The sequence below is a fragment of the Gasterosteus aculeatus genome, chromosome 20, assembly GCF_964276395.1.
Source record: "Gasterosteus aculeatus chromosome 20, fGasAcu3.hap1.1, whole genome shotgun sequence".
In the NCBI taxonomy this organism is placed as follows: domain Eukaryota; kingdom Metazoa; phylum Chordata; class Actinopteri; order Perciformes; family Gasterosteidae; genus Gasterosteus; species Gasterosteus aculeatus.
The window spans coordinates 10166439-10186102 of record NC_135707.1 but is presented as its reverse complement, the minus strand read 5'-3'; the positions used below and the strand labels follow the sequence as shown (position 1 = coordinate 10186102).

Below are 19664 nucleotides of genomic sequence, written 5' to 3'. Positions count from 1 at the left end.
GAGCTGCACGGCGACACCCACACACTTCTTAAGCTCTTTTATGTTTGTGCTAAAGATTAAACTAATTAAGGATTCGGATTATTAGCAGATTTGCTTTGAGGATACTAAGGCCATTAATTGTGCTCCAGCTCATTATTATGATGGACAGAAAGAGATTAGAGGAGCACAAACAGAGGAGGGCCTCCTTCGGGCTCATACCCTGAATCTGGGTCACTGACAACCACTGCGACCGGGTGTCAATCAGAGCAGACAAAGACGGCAGCAGGGCCCCGTTCCTGCAGCCGGGCCCTCCACGCCAAAGAACAGAAAGGGGCCGTCTGTGAGTAGCTGTGAAGATGTATTTAGCAACTGACTGCAGGGAGAACACACAAGGGCTTCTATTGGCAGACCAGGAGGTGTGACAAAGGATCAAAGGTAAAAGTGAATGTTCATATGGCCGCGCTTGACAGAAAACAGTGTTATGGATGAGGCGTAGAAAGACAACAGCTTCAAGCGGAGAATGAGAAATGATCCCGGACAGAGAACAGATGAATCACTATGCCGAACAAAAGGACGACAGACGCAAGACCGGAAAGAGAGAGAGACCGACTATAACAACCACGCACACGCGCACACACGCACACACACACACACACACGCACACACACACACACAAAAGACATGCAGTTATGGAATGTGTGCAGTCTAGACTCTTCAGCACTAGAAACTATCTCTGCTGGAGCAGAGCTGGTGCCGTGGCTGGTTGGCTCCGTCTCATCGTGTCAAACACCGTTTGTACAGTTGATGTTAAGCCGGGTTTGCTGAACAAGACAATGAGGGGAACTGTTATGTACCGTCTATATTTAGGACTCCAGAGAGCTACTGTTTCCTCCCAAAGTATCCTAGGAAATGCATTTAAGTTTTCTTTAATGTTATAATATCTTCATTTACCCCCCGAACACTATCCGACCAACAAGACCCCCCTCTCAGCACATTGGGTCCATATCCCCGACTCTGTTTTGGAAATAATCTCTTTAATCTTCACAATTGTCCATGTCCGTATTAGCAATGTTGTACTTTGCTTTTTAAAGGATGTAAATAGTGTCTGCTACACGTGGTTATATAAATCTTCTATTATTTGATGTGGATATTATAACATTTATAATTATTGTGAAATAAATAATGCATCTCCCAATATATGGAGATCGTAAGACATGGGCATTAGAAGACTGACTTTCTATTTAAACAATACCATATGATAATGTATGGGAAAGAAAATATGTCAATGCTGTCAATAGGGCCACACGTGACCATTCCGTTGTAATTGCACATCTTAATTCACCAGTCCAGATATACTACCAGTGAAAGCACGGTCACAAACGCTGTACACTGCATGATGTCTGTGGGCCCTTCGCTTAATAACAAGCATGTATAGTCGCTAGTCATGGCCTGAGGGTGTGTGTGTGTGTGTGACACAAACAAACTGTATAACACAGAAGTGTCATATAACATCAGAATGAGAGGCCGACCCGGGCAGACATTGTAGCCTAGCTGGGCATGGCTGAAGTCTGCATGGTTGGAGCTGCTTCTGTGTGACCTCATGTGTGAGTGTCATTGAGGGAACGTCCGGGCTCTCACGCCTGCAGCTACCTGATGCCACAGCACCCATGAATGACTTCAACGTGGCCACAGTGAACACTGGCCTCTCCCACTACTACGGCTCACAGATTCTAATTCTGTGTTATGGCCTTTTGTCTTATTACTTTGGATACGAAATAATGCCTCAGAGCCAAGTGTCTATTTGAGGTTTACTCGGATCACAGATGATCTTTTTGCGCCTTGTTGCAGCTCCGATCCATGTGAACTGGCTTAGGGTCCAAATGGGAGGTATGACGGGTCAGTGGGCAGCAGTGGAATCCCCCCCCGCTATGGAGCAGGATTAAGGCCACTGGGTTATTATGCCACCAAAAAGTGTACTCTTGCCTAGTAGCCAAAAAACTGATTAATCCACTGCATCACCCACCCATCCTTAAAAAATAACCTCGCATGGCAAATGCTCACACATGTATAAGCAACGTTTATAAAAATCAGAACATTTTATCCGACTAACTGACAGATCTGGAGCAGAATGATTCAAATTAGCTCCCATCTGCTGAAATCAGGGAATGACAGCGTTACATGACAGAACTACACGTTGTGCCCCCCCCCCTTTCCAATGCATGAGGGATGTTTTGTCAGATTCGTCAGTGTGATTTAGGCTTTCTGATCATATAATCCTGCTGCTCAAATGGGATATGCCAGTCACACGGATGAGGTTGACCCCCCATTGAGATGATATTCTACAACATTCATCTGCTCTGTGCAAGCATCCGCAAACAGTTATTTTCGCTTGCACCCCCCCCTGCATAGATTAAAATACATCTTCTATTGCTGCCCCCCCCCCCCCTTAGAACCCATTAAAGCACACATATGACTCTCTCCTGTTGTCGAACCACATCAGACAATTAAGTCAAAAAGCTCCAGAGCCAAATACAATGTCCAAAGCTCTCTCTCTCTATCTATCTCTCTCTCTCTCTCTCTCTGTATGTCTCTCTCTCTGACTCTGTCTCTGAACGTGTTGGGTTACAGTGCAATGTGCTCTCACAGGAGACAGGGTAACATTTCAGATGGTCCTCCAGTATGTTTAGAACTGAACACGCCCACCCGAGGCAGAGGTCACCCTGCTGTACAGACACACGGGAGGGAGCAGGAGAATGCCGAGCAGCCAGTTACAGCGAGAGAGGGAGGGTCTCGTGTCCGACCAGTTAAAAGATGATTCCAAGGAGCCATTGAGATCGAGTGGGCTCACAAAGAATTCACGAAGCTTCTTCAGCTTCAATACAAAGCAGATGCAGTGGTGGTATTCTACCTTGAGAGAATCAATGATATGAGACCATGAGAGAAGTTTAGCGGGTAGAATTCTCTACAGCAGCAAACAGCTTTTTGGACTGCAAGGGGTCAGAAGGCCAAAAAGTAGGCGTCAGCCAATATAATCTTAACATCATGTTATATTCTGAAATGTAAACACATCTGTCAGATACATGTATTGGAGTAGAAGTATTATGTAGAAGGTAAAGGAAACACCCATACAAAGTACCTCAATAAACTTGTGGAACGATTATATCAAACAAATGTGTCCGAGGTTCATTGTTGTGAATACTAAACACAGCTTCCTATGAAAGTATGTGAGGTGGGTGGGGGATATCGCTCATTAGGTCATCAGCATAACTCCAGAATGTTTCTGTAACTCGGGGTTTTCGCTAAGCAACAGCGGTAAATATGGAGGAGAGACCGACCGACCAGCCTCGTGAGTCAAAGTTCCGACGTGAAAGCCAAGCTCAGGATCTCAAAAACATCCTAAATGAACGGCACCGCCATCGTCAGCTCATGCTTACTTCTGTGTGGGACTCGCAATGTTTCAAAAACAAAAGTTAACGACGCAACGTAGGATGCAGACAGGGTGTAATTTAAGATAATTTAAGGTATTCCTGACACCGCTGCGACGAGCCGGGTCAGCGGCAGGCTGCGTGTGTGTGTGTGTGTGCGCCGAAACACACACAGCGATTCTGCCAACATGTGGTCTGAGGCCTTGAATCTGATTGGTTTAAAAAGGAAACATACGAGCCAGAAATAAGGGAATTTGTTAAATATGATAAGGTGTCTTCCCAAAGGGGAAATAAAATGACACTTTTACTATTTGGGACACATCTGCTTTGAACCGGTCACGTATCTGAACGTATGTGCCGTATGGCTGTTAATGAAAATACACAGCAAAAGCAAGAAAAAGCAAGTGTGTGAAACATATCACAAAAGGTCTTGAATTGAAAAGTGTTACATGCCAAATAGATGTTAATTAGAAGAGAACTAATGGCTATTTAGATTCGCACTAAGAGGGAGAGAGTTAAAAACTTGTTCTTTCTGGCTCCACTTTCTCCGATTGAATGTGAAAGTGAGTCAACAATGAACCTATTCCACCATGACATTACATTAGTGTAAGCAGACTTCAAAACTTCAAATGACTGGACCAGAATCAATGTGGAAGAAATGTGTGAGGGGGAATTTTTCACATAAGCTTCCCACAGAACGAGCGGCCACATCTGAGATTAATGAGCAGGAAAATGACAAAGAGGGAGGGCACCATCTTTTCTCCATTCCAGATCAAGATGTAAACAACGTCCCTCCCTTTTAACAAACACGGAATGGTCCTTAAAGGAACACTATCGTTTTATCAGCGACAAAACTCTTTCTCCTTATTACATGCATGAATAGAGCGGTGCAAACGAGCCGTTGGCTGATTTGAGAACAACATCGTACTGAATGGAAAGGTTGATTATTGGCACACGGGGAGCGAAATGGAAAGACAAAGGGAACATCCTGTGAGCGGCCATTAGACACGGCAGCGTTGACCTCCACTGAAGGCTTTCTTTAGGAAGCACGGTGACACATTTGGTCACGTGTGACCACAATGCATCTTTATTAAAAAGATGTGAATTACAGTTTGTGTATCGCAAACGTTAGCAAAGAGACAGACGGCACAGATAGTCTGTCTGTATGAGCATTTACAAAACACATGTTGAGCGCTTTGGGTCGCTCTCAGACTCCAGATGAGTGCAAACAGATTTAAAAAGAATAGTTCAACATTTTTTTCAAATATGTTTTGGTAAATCTATGGCGGAGAGTTTCATGAGAAGATGGATACCACTGTAAGTAGGAAGCTACAGTCAATAGCTATTTAGCTTAGCGTAGCACAAACATAGAAACATTGAGAAACAGCGTGTCTGGCTCTGTTCAAATGCAACAAAATGTCCTAACGGAACCTCTTAAATCAAACTGTGAAACATGTTTTACATAGCTCCATGAATTTATAAAATTGAAAATTTGTCAATTTACAGAGTTTATGTGGTGAATTGTTTAAATGCTGGGAGCAGCCATTCCTGAGTCTCCGCTCAACTTATCCCGGCCAAGACATTGGAAGGCTCATATTGAGATTACAACCGTGACTTAGAATTCCTACACTTCCGTTAAAGCACAAATTAAAGTTAAGGTTAAGTTTTTGGACAGACTTAATACTAAGCTAACCCCCCGCAGCTCCATGTTTAACTTATGTTCATAAGAGCCGTATCAATATTCTCATCTTATAGTCTGTCAAAACGTATTTTCCGTAAATGTCAGAACATTTCCTTTATACAGCAGCATTTCAATGACTTTTTTTTATAACTACGGGTTTACGAAAAATACAATCCTCCCAAATTATTAGTACGAGATCATTTAAAGACGGACAGTGCAGGTAGCACCGTCCAAGCGGATTGATTTTTAATTGACGCTCCTCAGAACAATAACAGTCAAGTGGAGAAGAAACCCATTTAACGGTTATTGACAAGCAGTGTAAATGTTGGATTTAACAACTAGATATTTCAGTTAGTCCCAATGAGAAAGAAAATAAGCTTTTTCTGATAGAAACCAAACTGCCATCTGTCTGCCTAAAGGTTGTTTGAGGTGAGCTTTTGGCTTAGCGCAGTTTGCTATATTTAGACTGAAATATGCAGAAAAGGAGTGTTCACATAAACAAGCCTCGTCTCAGACTAGACGACCCTGCGTTGAATTGATGCATGTTAACGGACATGCTGAGGCACGATGGGTGTAACATGGCCCTTTTGTGTGACTCAAAGGGTATTTTCTTGTCGTGATGCTCCACCACTCAATCCCTTTGCAGACAGCCGCCTCAGGTATTTCTCCGCCTCTCCACCCCCACCTGCATTGTGTGTGAACCCCAAAGGAGAGCAGACTGGCGCTCTCCGAGATTCGTATTTCAAATATGCCCTTCGTGCAAACTCTACAGGTAGATGAAAGATTACATTTGGGAAACGTAACCTGCTGCCCTGCAGTCACCGTTTATGTTTCACTTTGCCCACTACTGAGATTTTTGTTCATTTTTCAGGGTGATAGGAAAAGGGAGCTGGGGGTCACGAGTGTTGCGATAATGCTCGGCGGTGGAAAAAAAATGAGGCTTAACCATCAAAGGAAAACTCTTATATTTCTTCAAATTCTTTAGGTGACTTGCATGTCTTTATGCCCTGTGTGGTCTCTGCAAAACCTCATTAAAATCCAGCCATTTGATTTTACAACATGAAAGCGGCCTCAGGCTTAAACCACAAGAGTGATAATTTAGTATCGGATAAGAGTAGAGCCATGTTTAGTATTTTTAGAGAATTTTTAGAGATTTTCACTGAATACTGAACATTGTTATGCAAAAGCATCCTCTTTGAGGCTGTGAGGAGTTATTCCCATGAGAGAGACTTAGTTCCCATGATTGTGGCCCTGCAGCCATATTTGGCATTCTAATACCCACTAAATCTGACAAACAGGAGCAGGTGTCTTCAAAACACGGCAAACCCTTTGTGATCGGGTTATCAACTTCTGCGGCTACACAAGAAGCTGAGAGGAAAATTACATGGTTTAAGAAAACCATGGCAGCCTAAGCACACACACACATACTAGTAATTATATGCCTGGAATACGGTACAGAAAATAAAATGGACAAAATAAAACCAGTGACAGAATGTTCTCCTTTGAGAATTACCGTTGATATAATTACTTTAACGTTGAATAAAGGTTTAGAGGAATAATAAAAGTGACCTTAGATTAAAAAAAAATCAGTTGAAAACATTTAAGACTGAAATCAAAATCAAATGTGGAATGGTGACTAATGAGAAATGTGTTGTGTCTCATGACGACTGTACATCTTTGTTGATTATTCATACGATCAAGGTGGTGACTCATGCATCTAACCACCGGATTGGGCTTCTGTCTTGGCTGGACGCCAGCAGCTACCTGGTGCAGGAAAACAACCAATTGGCTCGGCTGGTCAATAGAAACCGAAGAGGGAAGAACGGTCAGTAGTTATTACAGTGAGGAAGTCCTCAAAGAGAGGCGAAGGTCCTGAACGACAGACTTACATCGTGATGTTTCCCCCACGTTCTTACTGGGTTATTCCAAGAACATAATGCTGACATCGGTATGCGTTGCTCTTTATCCTCTTTACGGTCTTATTTTGCTAGTGGCTTAGTCCCATTAGTCCCAAAGATTGCTGTTTCCAATGTTCTCTGACATACAGCTTCTGAGCATGTGATTGTACGGAAAGATACAAATAATTATATATATACATGTAACTAATATGTATAATTATAATAAACACACATTTATTGATGCTCATAAAAAGGGAAGAAAATGAAAGAAAGGTTCCTCCTACAAAAAGACCAAAGGATTTTTATGTTGAATGAGAATAATTGCAGAAATCAACAAGTAAAAAACACTTTTATGATTTTTGAGACGTAATCGCAATGGCCTGGAAGCAAAAAGATAAAAACATACTACACCACGACCCAAGAGAACCATCAATAAACCGCCCAACTGACTCTAACACTTACATCCCGGAGACAATTTCTTACAGTTACACACCTTTGCACAACTTTTAGCTATTAATATACACAATAATACTTTAATGAGACATGTCCTCTTATTTGTCTACTATAATCTGTTGTAAACATTCAGATTTTCCATTTAAATCATGTCCTATACTATTACTATTGTTCTCCACTAATCATGTGTAACATTGTTAACATTAAATGTTTTGGATTCTGTCAGAAAAAAAAAAAAGTCCGTCGCCACCACTCGTCAGGCTATTCGGCGTGATGACATGTAGTCGTTTTTATTTAGCGAACCCAAAATACAAAAATCAAATCAACTCCGGGTCAAGAAGCAACCGGCTCATTTCCAGGTTTCTAAATGTCTGTCCTCTCGCTGCCGTTCCTCCCCCCTCTCCCCCTCTCCCCCTCCACAGCTTGGTGTTCTGTAGTCACATCCCGTTCCAACATACGTAGCGCTCAGTGGGATTTGTCTAATTGCCTGGAACACTAACGTTGTGAGGCAATTTCTATTCTGATAATTGCCTTAAAGGTCAATAAAAAGTGTTACACTTTAACCAGACTGAACGTAGAGTTGAAGAGAAGCCACGAATGTGGCACGCATTGGCCTTCAAAGACTGCTCCAAAAACAAAACAATAGCCTCAGTCCTGTTAGATTTATATTCGCCTGTGGGTGTTCAGGTCGGCTGTTTAATCGTGTGTGTGACGCCAAGAAGAAGAGCAATCAAGCGAGACAAAAAGTAGAAAAACTACTCCCGTAACTCCAAGCGGATGAGACACACGTGTCAGGCTGTAACAGTTATGACACCTCGATGACTCCCCGAGCAAACAGCCATCCCGGGCCTGCACACTGAGCGACCTCCTCATTACAATCTGAAAGCATGTCGGCCGACAAAGCAAGAAAACCGACGCTTTTCCCTCCGCTGACCTTCAGGCCGAGAGTGAAGCGCTGGGGGATGCTTATAGCTTTTTCCTTGTCACGGCTTTTCTCCTCTACTTCACCGTATAAACGCCGGATAAAAGAGAGCAGCGTCCTGCCAGAAGAAACGGAGGTCTGACGCCACTTTGAAAGCATAAAAAAACAAAAAAAACACACACAAGTTAAATTTGTTCCGACTTCGCCTGAGGCTCGACACTAATCTGCGCAGTCAAACAGCTTCATCTTCTTCTTCGTGTGTCAAACAAGCTCAACCAACCCCCCTCATTTAAAAACACAACATCAGATATAAAGTATGCAGAATTAACTGTACAGGTAATATGATTATGCCTCAGTGATGAGTATTGGAAAGTGCACATGCATTACATAACAAAATATCATGTTGCAAGCAGGTGGGGGACAGACATCATGTCCTCAGCAGACGGAAAGCAGCATTTGTCCACTGCATTTATTTACTGGTTTGAATTCAACATACATGGTTTTATAAATCTGATCCTCGTTCGTGCACGTCCTGCTGGATAAACTCCAGTGACACACTGTATTATATCATATATATATATTACTGTGTTACTGCATTTATAACCAGGACTGTGCATGTTTTTGCTCGTTCGCGCACACAAACATTGTTTTTTCCTTAAAAGTATATTAAAGTCAAACTAACCAAAGCATCGCTTTGTTTACCTGTTGTCTCCTTTGGCGCTGGAGGGCGGTGGGTGCAGCACCGTCTGGTTGTCCTCCATGTCCACGACACATTTTGTTTTCAGCTCGATTTCTGCGGAGAGAGAAGTTCGTCGGGGTGAAGTTTTCTGGGCGGAAAGCGTAAAACTCCTCGTTAAGCGCGACCGCCTTCGAACTGGACTTCAAGTCAGACTTCAAGCTCTCCACTCGGAACCGAAAGCTCGCAAACTGCGAAAGGAAATCCCAAACTTTGTGATAAATGTGGCGCAAACCCGAGACACGCGAGGCTGCGGAGACAAACGCATCGTCGATGACACTTACCTCTTCGGTTCATGGGCCGAACTCTCACTGCGACTTTTACCTTAGAATCCGACATTTTCGTCTCCCCCCCTCCTCACTTTTCACCCCCACCCTGTCTGTGCGCCGAGCTATCAACAAATAGTCCGCGAATCTCCCCGCAACGAGACCGGGTTTCTGCCAGCAAAAAAAGAAACTAGCGGAATCTATTCAAACGAGCGCAAAAAGAGTCCGCGGCGCGAGTACGAGAGGTGTGGGTTTGTTCCTTTTTCTTGCATTTTATATCCATCCGGGTTCGCTTTTTGTGCAAAAGCAGCGCTGCGCTGCGGCCGCAGACAGCATCCCCACCGCCATCTTCCACTGGGAGCGCGACTGCTCTCCTCTGGCGGACTGGACCGGCGGTGCCAAAGAGGAGGCGGATTTACGCACCGCGCGGCTCGTCGGGGAGGAACCAGTGGGCGAGAAACGCGAGGCTGCGAGGGGAAGTTCATCTGTGCGCACCGACGACGCGCATCCATGAAACACCGTCGAGAGGATTATTGAAAAGGAATTTTTTCACAATATGTATTTTTGCCTTCTTTTGTGTGGAAACATTGAGACGCCACAGACACACAACTCATCACAGATGATATAATTCTGACCTTCAAAAAATGGTCTTCACGAATCACAACAATATATTTATCCTTAATTCAGTTTTCCTTTTTTACTTTGAAATTACATATGTCATTTCTTATTTTATGTTCATCAGCATATTAAATAAATAACTACAAAACAAAATTAATTAAAGATGTATAAATGTGTGCAGCAAACAGTAGTTTCCTATTTTTTAATTGTGACCCTGTTAAAAATAACTTTTTTTCTTCAACCCCTCATCACAGGTTTACATGAGTGATTCTACCAAGAGGGATTTTTCTTAACAAAGGGTTAGGCTTAAAAAGGTTAAAATATTCAGTTTTCCATGGGAAAATAGCAAACATTATGTTTTATACAAATATGTTGAACCCTTAATTCAAACATTAAATAATTGTCAAAATGTAAACACATTTAAAATGCAAAACAAAGCATACCGCTTATATAGTATTCACATGTTTTATATCAATGTAAAATTTGACTTAATATTTACTGAAATATCACATCATCATTTATGGATATTTTCTGATAAGCTACATTTCACATGGGTTCATCATGAGTGAGCTACATCCCGGGCCCAGCATCCGCTTTAGCGGAATACACCTTCACCGTATGGTCTCCACTGTCCAGAATCACGATGCTGTTGTTCAGTGACACAAGTCCAACTGGGTGGATGAGGTGGTCTCCCACGAGCGGCGTCAGGGCAGGACCATTCTGGAGCTTCCTCAAACTCCAAATCATCCCCTGACTGGAGTCGCTCACGATCACGTCTCCATCTGTGTCAACGGCCACGCCTGACATGTTGATCCTCACTGAGTTCAGCAGGCTGAGGCTGAAACTGTCAAGCTGGTAAAGGAGGTGGAAGTCCTCTGTAAACACTCTGAGCCTCGTGAGCTGCTGCCTCCCCGGGGAATGTGTCTCGCCGGGTAAATGCTCCATCACTGCCGTGCTCCCAGTCACGTGACAGCAGGCCACCGCCTTTGGACGCTGCAGGTCTGTAACGACTGTGCGATGCTCGAGAGCGAGACCGTGCGCGCAGTCCAACTTTACCTCGGTCAGAGTGCCGACCTGGATGTCTGAGACCAGGATGTGCCCCCGCCTGTTTGTGTCCACACCCCAGGGCATCCGGAGGGGATCTGTGACTGTCAAAACATGGCTGCCCCTGGAGGTGAAAACCTTCACGGCTTTGTCCCCGGCATCGGTGACCGCCACGTGACCACAGCGAGTCACCGCCACGTCCACGGGGAAACAAATCTCCCCGCTGCCTTGTCCCCTCCTCCCAAAAGACTGCAGCTTCCTGCCCTGTGGACTGAACACCGCCACCCTCTCGTCTCCATCGTGCACCACCACCAGCGTTCCCGACGACCCCAAGGCAGCGATGCCAGTGGGGTTGATGAGAGTCCCCCAGCCTCCGAAGGCTGTGCAGAGGTGCAGAGCGGTGGATGTCAGACTCGGGGCCGGGCCGAGGCCTGCGTTTTCCCCGTGAGGAGGAGTAGAGGACGGGGGAGTCCGGTTCAACAGCAGCTCCTGCAGGTCGCTGAGAGCCTGGCAGTGGGAGGTGCTGTCAACACTGCACAGCTGACGACAGAACGGGCACTCCAGCTTCCTCAGGAGAGGGTGGGACAGAGCCCTGATGCATTCCAGGCAGAGGACATGGCCGCAGGAAAGGTTCTGTGGTTTGCGCCGAGTGCTGAACTTCTCGAAGCAGACTTTGCACTCCAGCACGTTGATCTCGATCTCTCTCACAAGCCCGTCGGGGTTCAGGCTGCCACGACTCGAGGATCCAGGACTCAAGGCCATGACTGAAATAACCCGATGTTGAGTAATCCGGGTGAGACGGACCGGTCGGCTGATGCCGGGCTGCAGGAGCCAAAAATAGGAAGACCGGTGGTTTAAATGAGTGGAGAGAGCGATGACGGGAGGGATGGGAAGGCAGAGCGTGAGACATTTTTTGTCAACACACTCATGTCCAGTGCTTTAGGCCCAAACGGTCACGTGACTTTTTCCACAACACTGAGGCTCTCTGCTGCCCTCTACTGGAAATGAGCCTATACACACGTTAGAAACGTTATTTGTTTACGTCACCCCCACTTAGAATACAGAACATACTCTACTCCTTCTAACATATCAATTTCCAGAATATGAAATGTGCCTGACGTGACTAAGTGATCATCTTTCACTCAGCGTTTTCACAGAATTACATGAATACTCACTCAGCTGATGTCTGGCTTCTGCTTTCAGATGTTCTGTACCTCGCTTTCACGCTTTGGACTATGCAACACTGTTTTCAAATAGAACATCAACGTACCTTCAGGAACCTGTTGTTCTGGGTCAGCACGATAAGGCTATTTCTGTCCGTGAGTTTCACGTTTGCAGCGAAATCTGATCCGAGACAGGCAGCGCTGCCCACTCCTTTTCTACCAAGCTTTCAAACGGCCTTCTACTCCTGTCAATGTAATCATTTATTTAGTGAGTGATGAAAGGCGTTATTGTTCAAAATAGGGTGTAAGTGTAGCGCTGCATTTCAAAAACCATTAAAGGTCAAATTCCCAATAACAATTCAAAGAGCGTAATGGTAAATGTAAAACATTTTATTATGTTTCATTACTTCACAGTGAAAAACAGCATTTTTTTTTAATCAGAATAGTTTTTGGCAAATCACATGTTAATCCAGAGACAATGTACCATTTATTGTGTCTATTGTAGCAGGGGAGCTTAGTCCAGTCCACAGACTTCAAAGTCTGGATTGGGAAGGATTAAGAGGAATAAATGAAAATAAACATTCAAGAAAGCACTGGAGTACAGAAGAATCAAAATTCAAACATTTAGTTGCAATACAAACTGAGAAAAGCGGAGAATAAAAACAACATGCAAACAGGCACGTGGGGTGAATTCAGGTGTCTTGATAACAGTGAAAGACATAACATAATAACAATGCTCGTGCCGTGGTGTGTAGTACACAAAGATCTCTTGACAACTCTGAACATTTTCTTACTAAAACAATTGAGTAAGCCATGCAAATGCAATATATGTCATAGCAAGAGGTTCAACAATAAAACAAAAAAGAGGACCTGACGACACATGCAGGGATTTGAATAATTGCCCTGCATTATGTGCACAGTAAAAATAAAAAAATTAAAAAAAGATAGCAGCCACAGATGAACGGAGTAAAATCACTCAAGGACACAATGATTCACAAAATACTCGAGCATTATAAAATGTACAGTATTTGCAAGAAAACCTCCAGAAAAGTGCTTAAACTGTGTGCTTTGCTTCAGTCGAAGATCCTACCAAGCCAAAGCCGTTTTGCATTGAAATCCTGCCCACATTCAAGTTATAAAACAGAAAAACATCGGGAACATCTAGGATGTAAAAGGTCAGACGCAGATGCTAAAAAAAAGACCGTAGCCTTTCTGTGCAATAAACATAGTGGCTTCATAGTGATTACATTTCTATATAGTTGCTTTTAATGTTACAATGTGTTGAGCCAACATAGGGGTTAAAGCTGGTGTAAACCAGTAAACATGTACCCTGACCACCAAAGATATACTGTTTTGTAGAATAATTGTTTGTAAATTATAGTTCACCAGCTACAATGATCATGCAGTCATATCTACTATTGGCAGTTTGTTTTGCCCACTCGCTCACAAATTCACAACCACGACCCCCCCTCCTCCCTGCCCACACACAGAGAAACCTGTGATCTTTGCTTTAGGAGGGATTTATTAATGACTACAGCACACAGTTCAGAGAGCATCTCTCTGGTCCAAGCCTCTGTGCACTTCTGATAACTCGGCACGGGCCTGTTCATCCACTTAGTCTCTCCTGACTCCACACCCGTCACGTAAAAGGGGCACTTTCTAGATTTACATTACGCCAGGAAGTGGTTGAATCTTTACCCCTCCTCTTTCATCCCCGGAGCGACTTCAGGAGTCGCACACCAGCCTCTGGCTCCTGCTCCTACTGGCTGTCCAGGCCATTGATGGATTTGGACTTTCTGGAGCGCGTCCCTCTGCGTCGGGCCGTGGGGCTGTCGTCGTCCGCGTCGGTCTCCTCTAAAACAAGAGGGTCAAACACTTGACGAGTTTAGAAAAAACAACAACAACACTGTACAGGAGGTTTGTAATGGTGTTTCACGCCCGATGCAAACACCAGCGCTAATCCCGTAACAAGATTAGAGATGAGGATTAACGTTTTCACTTTTGTTATGCCTTTTTGTGTAGTGGAGGAATTAGAGTAAAAAACAACAACACTGTACCTTTAAATACTTCTGACGCATGTTCAGCATATTCTGGGTAATTGCTGTCTTCACATTCTGAGAGGCTCTGTGAAAGGAGAGAAGCGACTCCGACACATGACACACATACCATTGAAAGAGGTAACATAGAGCAGCTAACTGTCCATGTGCAGCCCTTATGGCACACTGTGTGATAACCTTTAGATGTGGGGGTGCGGGGGGGGTCTTCATGTCCTCGAGAGTAAATTATTCCTTTAAAATCAACATCTGTTAGTTTCAAGCGCTCATCATCGCATGGGAATGCTCTCCGCCTACTGGAGCTACGCGGTGGGGAGTGCTCTCTTTAAGGCTTTTCATCCCCTTTTTTTTAATGGAGTTCAGTTTTTTTATTTTATTGTGAGCATCAGCTCCCGAAATTTAACTTAGGTAATACTCAGTGCAGCTGCTTTGTCCCAATGGTCTCCCACCATAATGTAAGTAGTCTCGGTCCGCACTGCGGCTTCAACGATGGACTTCGTTGCAGCTTTAATTAATGACATGAGACTAAGCCAGAAGCAGCGTTGTGACTTGAGTCTGGGGCTTATTACGACATGTAAGCAACATATAAAATGTACGGCATATTTACATACCAAGCACGTCCAAAAAGAGTCGGGGAATCTTATTTTAACACTTGTGCAGGTACATAAACCTTCCAAGTTTCCATGCATTCCTGACAAGATTCAAAATGGATTTAAACTGGGACCAATATTAAGTTAGTTTGTGTCGTGAGCTATATGACAAACATTACAAAAATCCCTGTAGACATACCTTTCTTCTTGGACCGTAGTTTTCAGCAAACCACACCATTCCAAACAGGCACAGGAACGTAATGAAGGCCTAAAAAACAGTCACACTGAATATTAGACCGCTTCGTGGAAAACACATTCAAAAGAGAAGGTTTTGCTGTCCGATTGTTGATGTTTTTTTGTATGTTTGAAGACACTCATGGCAGCATTACTGCGATTGTGATCTTACCAAACACAGCAGCCACAGGATCACGTAGAGGATCTGGGTTTTTGAGAACAAGTCCTGTCCAAACTTAATACACACCAAGGCCTCCAGAAAGGCTACTGCCCTGTGAACGAGGGGAGGAAAACACCAACAAATGAGTTGTGCAATTCCTTAAGTCAACCCGTATACGCGACTTTTACTGCATCTAGGTTTCACTTACCCAAACACCCAGCACTGGGTCCCAACTCTCTTGCACTGTGTGTCTGTGAGGTACGCATAATACTGCCTGCAAGAAGAAGCAATGCAAAATTTAGAACACTTAAACTGCAGTTCTGATCAGATACTTGCCCGACTGTTAAAGTTCGAAAAACAAGGATCTAAAAAAATATGTGAACGTGTAGTTTAAGGGTATCATTTCCTTACTCATAGATTGTGTTTTTTACCTGACAGTCGGAGCTGTGATGATACCAACGAACAGGATCCGACACCAGCTGAGAGCATGGCTCGCCGGAAAGACGAAAATGTGCTTGAGGAAGAATGTGTTCAACTCGGTCAGCTGTGGGTAAAAGAGGGAAACGGGTAGAACACAGGACTTTATGGTTGTATTTTAAGAAAAAGTTAAGTATTCAGATGTAGTATTTGCTTCCAGATCTTGTGCAGATGTTCTGATATTTGTTGCCCTTTGCTTGTTCAGCACTGTAACACGCGGTGGGTCGGATTATGGTCAGGTGACTGACAGCCTACAGCCCTGCACGGTTCTGCTCTAATAAGTTGCTTTGGCTTTATCCTGTTGCAAGATTCTTGTCTGTATCAACAGTTTCTCTTATGTTCACGCAGTATGAATGGAAAGGCCTTTAAAACACCCATAAAGCTGCAAATCCAATGTGCTGGGGTAAATAGAGCACAATAATACACTTTTCCCTAGCAGATATTTTGACTTATCATAGTAGGACACATGATTTTACCAGTGGCTGTTTTATTCTGTTGTTACGAGTTTGAAATGACCACTACACACAGTACCAGGACCCTGAAACAGAAGCAGCTAAATAGGTCTTGGCCCTCAATCGTTTTATTAGTTATAGTTAGACTGAAATGTCACCATATCTTCTGTGTATAGACGCCGACAAACATTTACATGAAGATTTAAACTATTTGAAAACAACGATTCCCCTACAATTCGAGTCATACTTGGGTTAAAAAATCGTCAACAATGCTAGTAGTTGATTTACTAGGACGCTCTGTCCACAGTAGCTCTCATGCGCACTGGATGATGAGAGGGAGGCCTGATGCCGTGTTACTCACTCATTTGGCCTGGAGCCTGTTTGGTTGAAGCCACTGAGGAGCAGCAGAGATAATTCTCAAAGACTGGTAATTACAATTTAATGCCTCAAGAGAGCTAGGAAGTGCCTGAATTAGGGAGAAGGGGGGAGGAGAGGGGGGAGCAATGCTTCTTCATCACCACACAAAAACAACTGAGAAAGATCTCATCATCATGGCGTCTTTATCTTTCACCCGTAATGGGACTAGCTGTTAATGTGCTGAAAGCTGGAGACTACGCATTGTATGGATACATGAAAGCCGGGCTTTGGATTGCAAAAGCAGAGGAGGCGACCCGATTAGCCGGGAAAAAGCGCACAGTGACCCACCTGCCAGATGATCATGAACAGATAGACGCCCATCACTCGCTGCAGGGAAGACTTTGGGTCGAGCCAGCGTACGTAGGTCCAGCTTGCAGGGGTGAACTGTAACGCGGCGCGCTTGATCTTCCCCGTGGTGGTGTGGATGTCCCTGAGCGAGAAACACAAAAGAGAAGGATTGCAAACACATTTGCAAAAAGTATTGTGTTATTGAAATAGACTAAAGCAGGATCAAAGTGATGCCAACGCATGAATCATTTAGATCCACTCTGCCTTGATGGACTGTATCTAGATCGTATTTCAAAACAGTTTGTGCACTTTCAGTTGGCTTCTCGATTGCACGGCTTTACGATCAGGAAGCCCTCACTCGCCTGAATGAACATGTCTTACTTATACTGACGTTTTCTTTTTTACAACATGGCTAACTATTACAACAATTTTTTAAAATGTGATTAATACTTTAAAAAGATTTGCTTTTATTGGGCCAACATTGAAAGGAAAACGCTTAAAGTGACTTAGGATGAACACAAACGTTTACTTAATTTCCAGATTGTGGGATCATACTTAATACTGGCCCAGTGGTAGGTCCGCATCTCCAAGAAGCGGCAGACAGTCATGCCGAGCCAGATGCCTCCTCCATTACACAGCAGAATGTCCAGAATCACCTGGTCCCACCAGCACTCAGCAAAGTTAGGCAGCAGGTGCATGAAGAACAGCTGAACAGGAGATGACAGTCTTTACTCATCAGATCTTAAAAACTAAAAATGGCAGTCAACAGCAATATTTGATGTGCTTCGTTACCTCGGTAAGTTCCCAGGTAATACTGATGGTCCAGCAGAGGCCGTAGCTCCGAATAAGCAAGGCCTTCATACCCCAGCCCCAGAAATGGCTGAATGCAAAAATGTCGAAATGGCTCAGGATCCTCTCCCAGGTGATGACATGGCAGTTCACAGCATAGTCCTGCAGAGAGCAGCAACAGCAGCCTCATTAGAATGATCATCCCCCTCCTGCTAGTGCACGTGAATCAATATGAGAGGCATTATCTGTGCAAGCCGACATCACGCACCATCACGTCGGCCTCTCTCTTGGCATAGCGCAGGTTCGGGTCCAACCAAAACATGAGCTGCTTCACTTGCTTCCAGTTGAGGAAGATGACTAAAACCAGGAACAGGAAGTAGAGGACGCTCAGGCCTTAAAGAGCAGAGAGACATGACGTTAAGGAAGGAAACACGAGGTCCGGACAGAAAACGTTCTAACGTTCTATCAATACTCACCAAACACTATTCTCCATATTGCTGGATGTGGTCTGGTGAATGGACCTGAAGTGATTTGAATGAAGAAACCATTTCAAGATACAATCTGCAGCACGTGATGGAACGGACACAATGAAATAAGTTCCTCTTTGCGTTGTTGTTTCACCTACATTACCTCCTAACCAAATCCTCATTTGCTTCCTCGTTCTGTTTTCACGGTAGCAAAAAGGCTTTCCTTGTTCAAACTATGTGTTTCATACAAGCAACATGATATTTAATAATGCAGACTCACTTGACCATACTAAGATAGTAACGGGGTCTTTTTCTTGGCTCACCGTTAGGAAATGCCAAAACACTTATGACCAGAAAGAAGGAGATGACCAGGATGAGTCCCACCCAAAGATTGCTGTCAGGATTTCCATCATCTCTGCAGACAGGAAACAGAAACCGTCCAAACCAATTGTTAATATGACCAGCAATGATTTGGTCCGTATGAACAGACACCATTAGCCTTCTGTATACCAGCAGTGACACACATATGCCAGCTCACACACGTTTCTAAAAGGAGACCTTAATGTTTACATTTTACTGGATCTTTTTGTGTGAAAATCCGGTCCTTGGAGCAGATAATCACTGTAAATCCAACGTTGCGTCTCTCACTTTGCTGCTGCAACTAATGTTCTTCACTGACGTTACACAACGGTTTACAATTAAACACAACAAAACCCAGGCGGTCTTCACTGGGGCAGTTCTTCCAGATGCCCCGTGCAGATGTAAAGTTTATTCTAGTGATGATAGCTTGGGATAGCTTAACGCTAGGTAGCTAACTCCCCCTGCGCAGCATCACTAGCTAACCGAGCTAACGGAGCTAACGAAGCTAATGAAGCTAACGGCTAGCGGAGGACGACCTTACCTCGCGAAGGCGAAATACATCAAGCTAAGCACCGTGCATGTCAGCAGCGTTATCGTGTGCGGCCTGTAGAAAAACTCGATGGTGATATCTTCAACCTGCTGCTCGTTTATCATTCGGAAATGCATTCTGTAGTTCACATCATCCTTGCTCAAGGTGTGGGACCCGCTGTACATAGACGCCATATCAGGAGGCGGCGGGCAGCGCCTCCCACGAACAACATGGGAAAGTGATCCACTGCTGCAGCGACACACACACACCGCACGCACACACACTAACCGTGACTACACACAGGAAATACCTCAAAATAATATGCATGTTTTAGGGAGTGTTGCAAAGGACCAACAGTTTATGTGCAGATGGTTTTTAGAGTGACTGAAGGACTTTGAAGAATGACCATTACTATCTTAAACGGTGACATGATATATATATATATATATATATATATATAGATGTGCACTTGGAGAAATATGTGTGTAGCAGCAGCAGCAGGGAAGGTTACATAGTAAACATAAAAGTATTCTGTATGTAATTAAAACAATTAAAACATGCTCAATACACAAAACACTAAAATAACAGAGCAGAACATTACATTTTGATTAAATACAAAAAAGTGTAATTGATTTAGTATTTAGAGAAAAAGAAGTATACGC

At 43.9% G+C, this 19664-nt stretch overlaps 3 protein-coding genes across 12 annotated transcripts in view; all 3 read right to left on the bottom strand.

The window, feature by feature from the left end:
* The window catches only part of kif13a (kinesin family member 13A), a 32225-nt gene extending 22448 nt beyond the window's left edge, over positions 1-9777 (bottom strand). For all 9 annotated transcript variants that reach the window (XR_013453790.1, XM_040164259.2, XM_040164262.2 and 6 more), the window contains exons 1-2: positions 9379-9777; positions 9061-9151 (exon numbers count right to left, since the gene is read on the bottom strand). Coding sequence is in view for 8 of the 9 variants with exons in the window: in XM_040164259.2 (XP_040020193.2) it covers positions 9061-9151; positions 9379-9433 (146 nt within the window). In the remaining variant the exon portion in view is untranslated. The remainder of the gene's footprint in view (positions 1-9060; positions 9152-9378) is intronic.
* A 257-nt stretch (positions 9778-10034) lies between these two features.
* On the bottom strand, positions 10035-12320 carry LOC120810046 (E3 ubiquitin-protein ligase NHLRC1-like). Of its 2 annotated transcripts, none has more exons than XM_078095106.1 (2): positions 12198-12320; positions 10035-11844 (listed from the first exon to the last, which is right to left on the bottom strand). In XM_078095106.1, exon 2 carries the CDS (start codon positions 11782-11784, stop codon positions 10549-10551), a length of 1236 nt encoding a protein of 411 aa, XP_077951232.1. In that variant the 5' UTR covers positions 11785-11844; positions 12198-12320; the 3' UTR covers positions 10035-10548. The 2 variants fall into 2 exon arrangements, with proteins under 2 accessions (XP_077951232.1, XP_040020192.2); XM_040164258.2 differs by having other exon boundaries at positions 10035-12032; positions 12198-12296.
* A 239-nt stretch (positions 12321-12559) lies between these two features.
* Positions 12560-19304, bottom strand: ptdss1a (phosphatidylserine synthase 1a). The gene is made up of 13 exons (XM_040164257.2): positions 19015-19304; positions 18437-18528; positions 18123-18167; positions 17915-18039; positions 17650-17808; positions 17413-17564; positions 16858-16999; positions 15655-15767; positions 15432-15497; positions 15236-15335; positions 15029-15097; positions 14243-14309; positions 12560-14039 (listed from the first exon to the last, which is right to left on the bottom strand). Exons 1-13 carry the CDS (start codon positions 19194-19196, stop codon positions 13945-13947), a joined length of 1407 nt encoding a protein of 468 aa, XP_040020191.1. The 5' UTR covers positions 19197-19304; the 3' UTR covers positions 12560-13944.
* Positions 19305-19664: the final 360 nt, after the last annotated feature.

Bases quoted from the DNA above. Each gene is read 5' to 3' on its own strand.
- ptdss1a (XM_040164257.2), bottom strand. From the start codon at position 19,196: ATGGCGTCTATGTACAGCGGGTCCCACACCTTGAGCAAGGATGATGTG. The intron at 15,768-16,857 runs GTGGGTCACTGT...TTTTACCCACAG, and splicing joins TGTTCATGATCATCTGGCAG to CTGACCGAGTTGAACACATT. The intron at 15,098-15,235 runs GTAAGATCACAA...ACTGTTTTTTAG, and splicing joins TCCTGTGGCTGCTGTGTTTG to GCCTTCATTACGTTCCTGTG.
- LOC120810046 (XM_078095106.1), bottom strand. From the start codon at position 11,784: ATGGCCTTGAGTCCTGGATCCTCGAGTCGTGGCAGCCTGAACCCCGAC.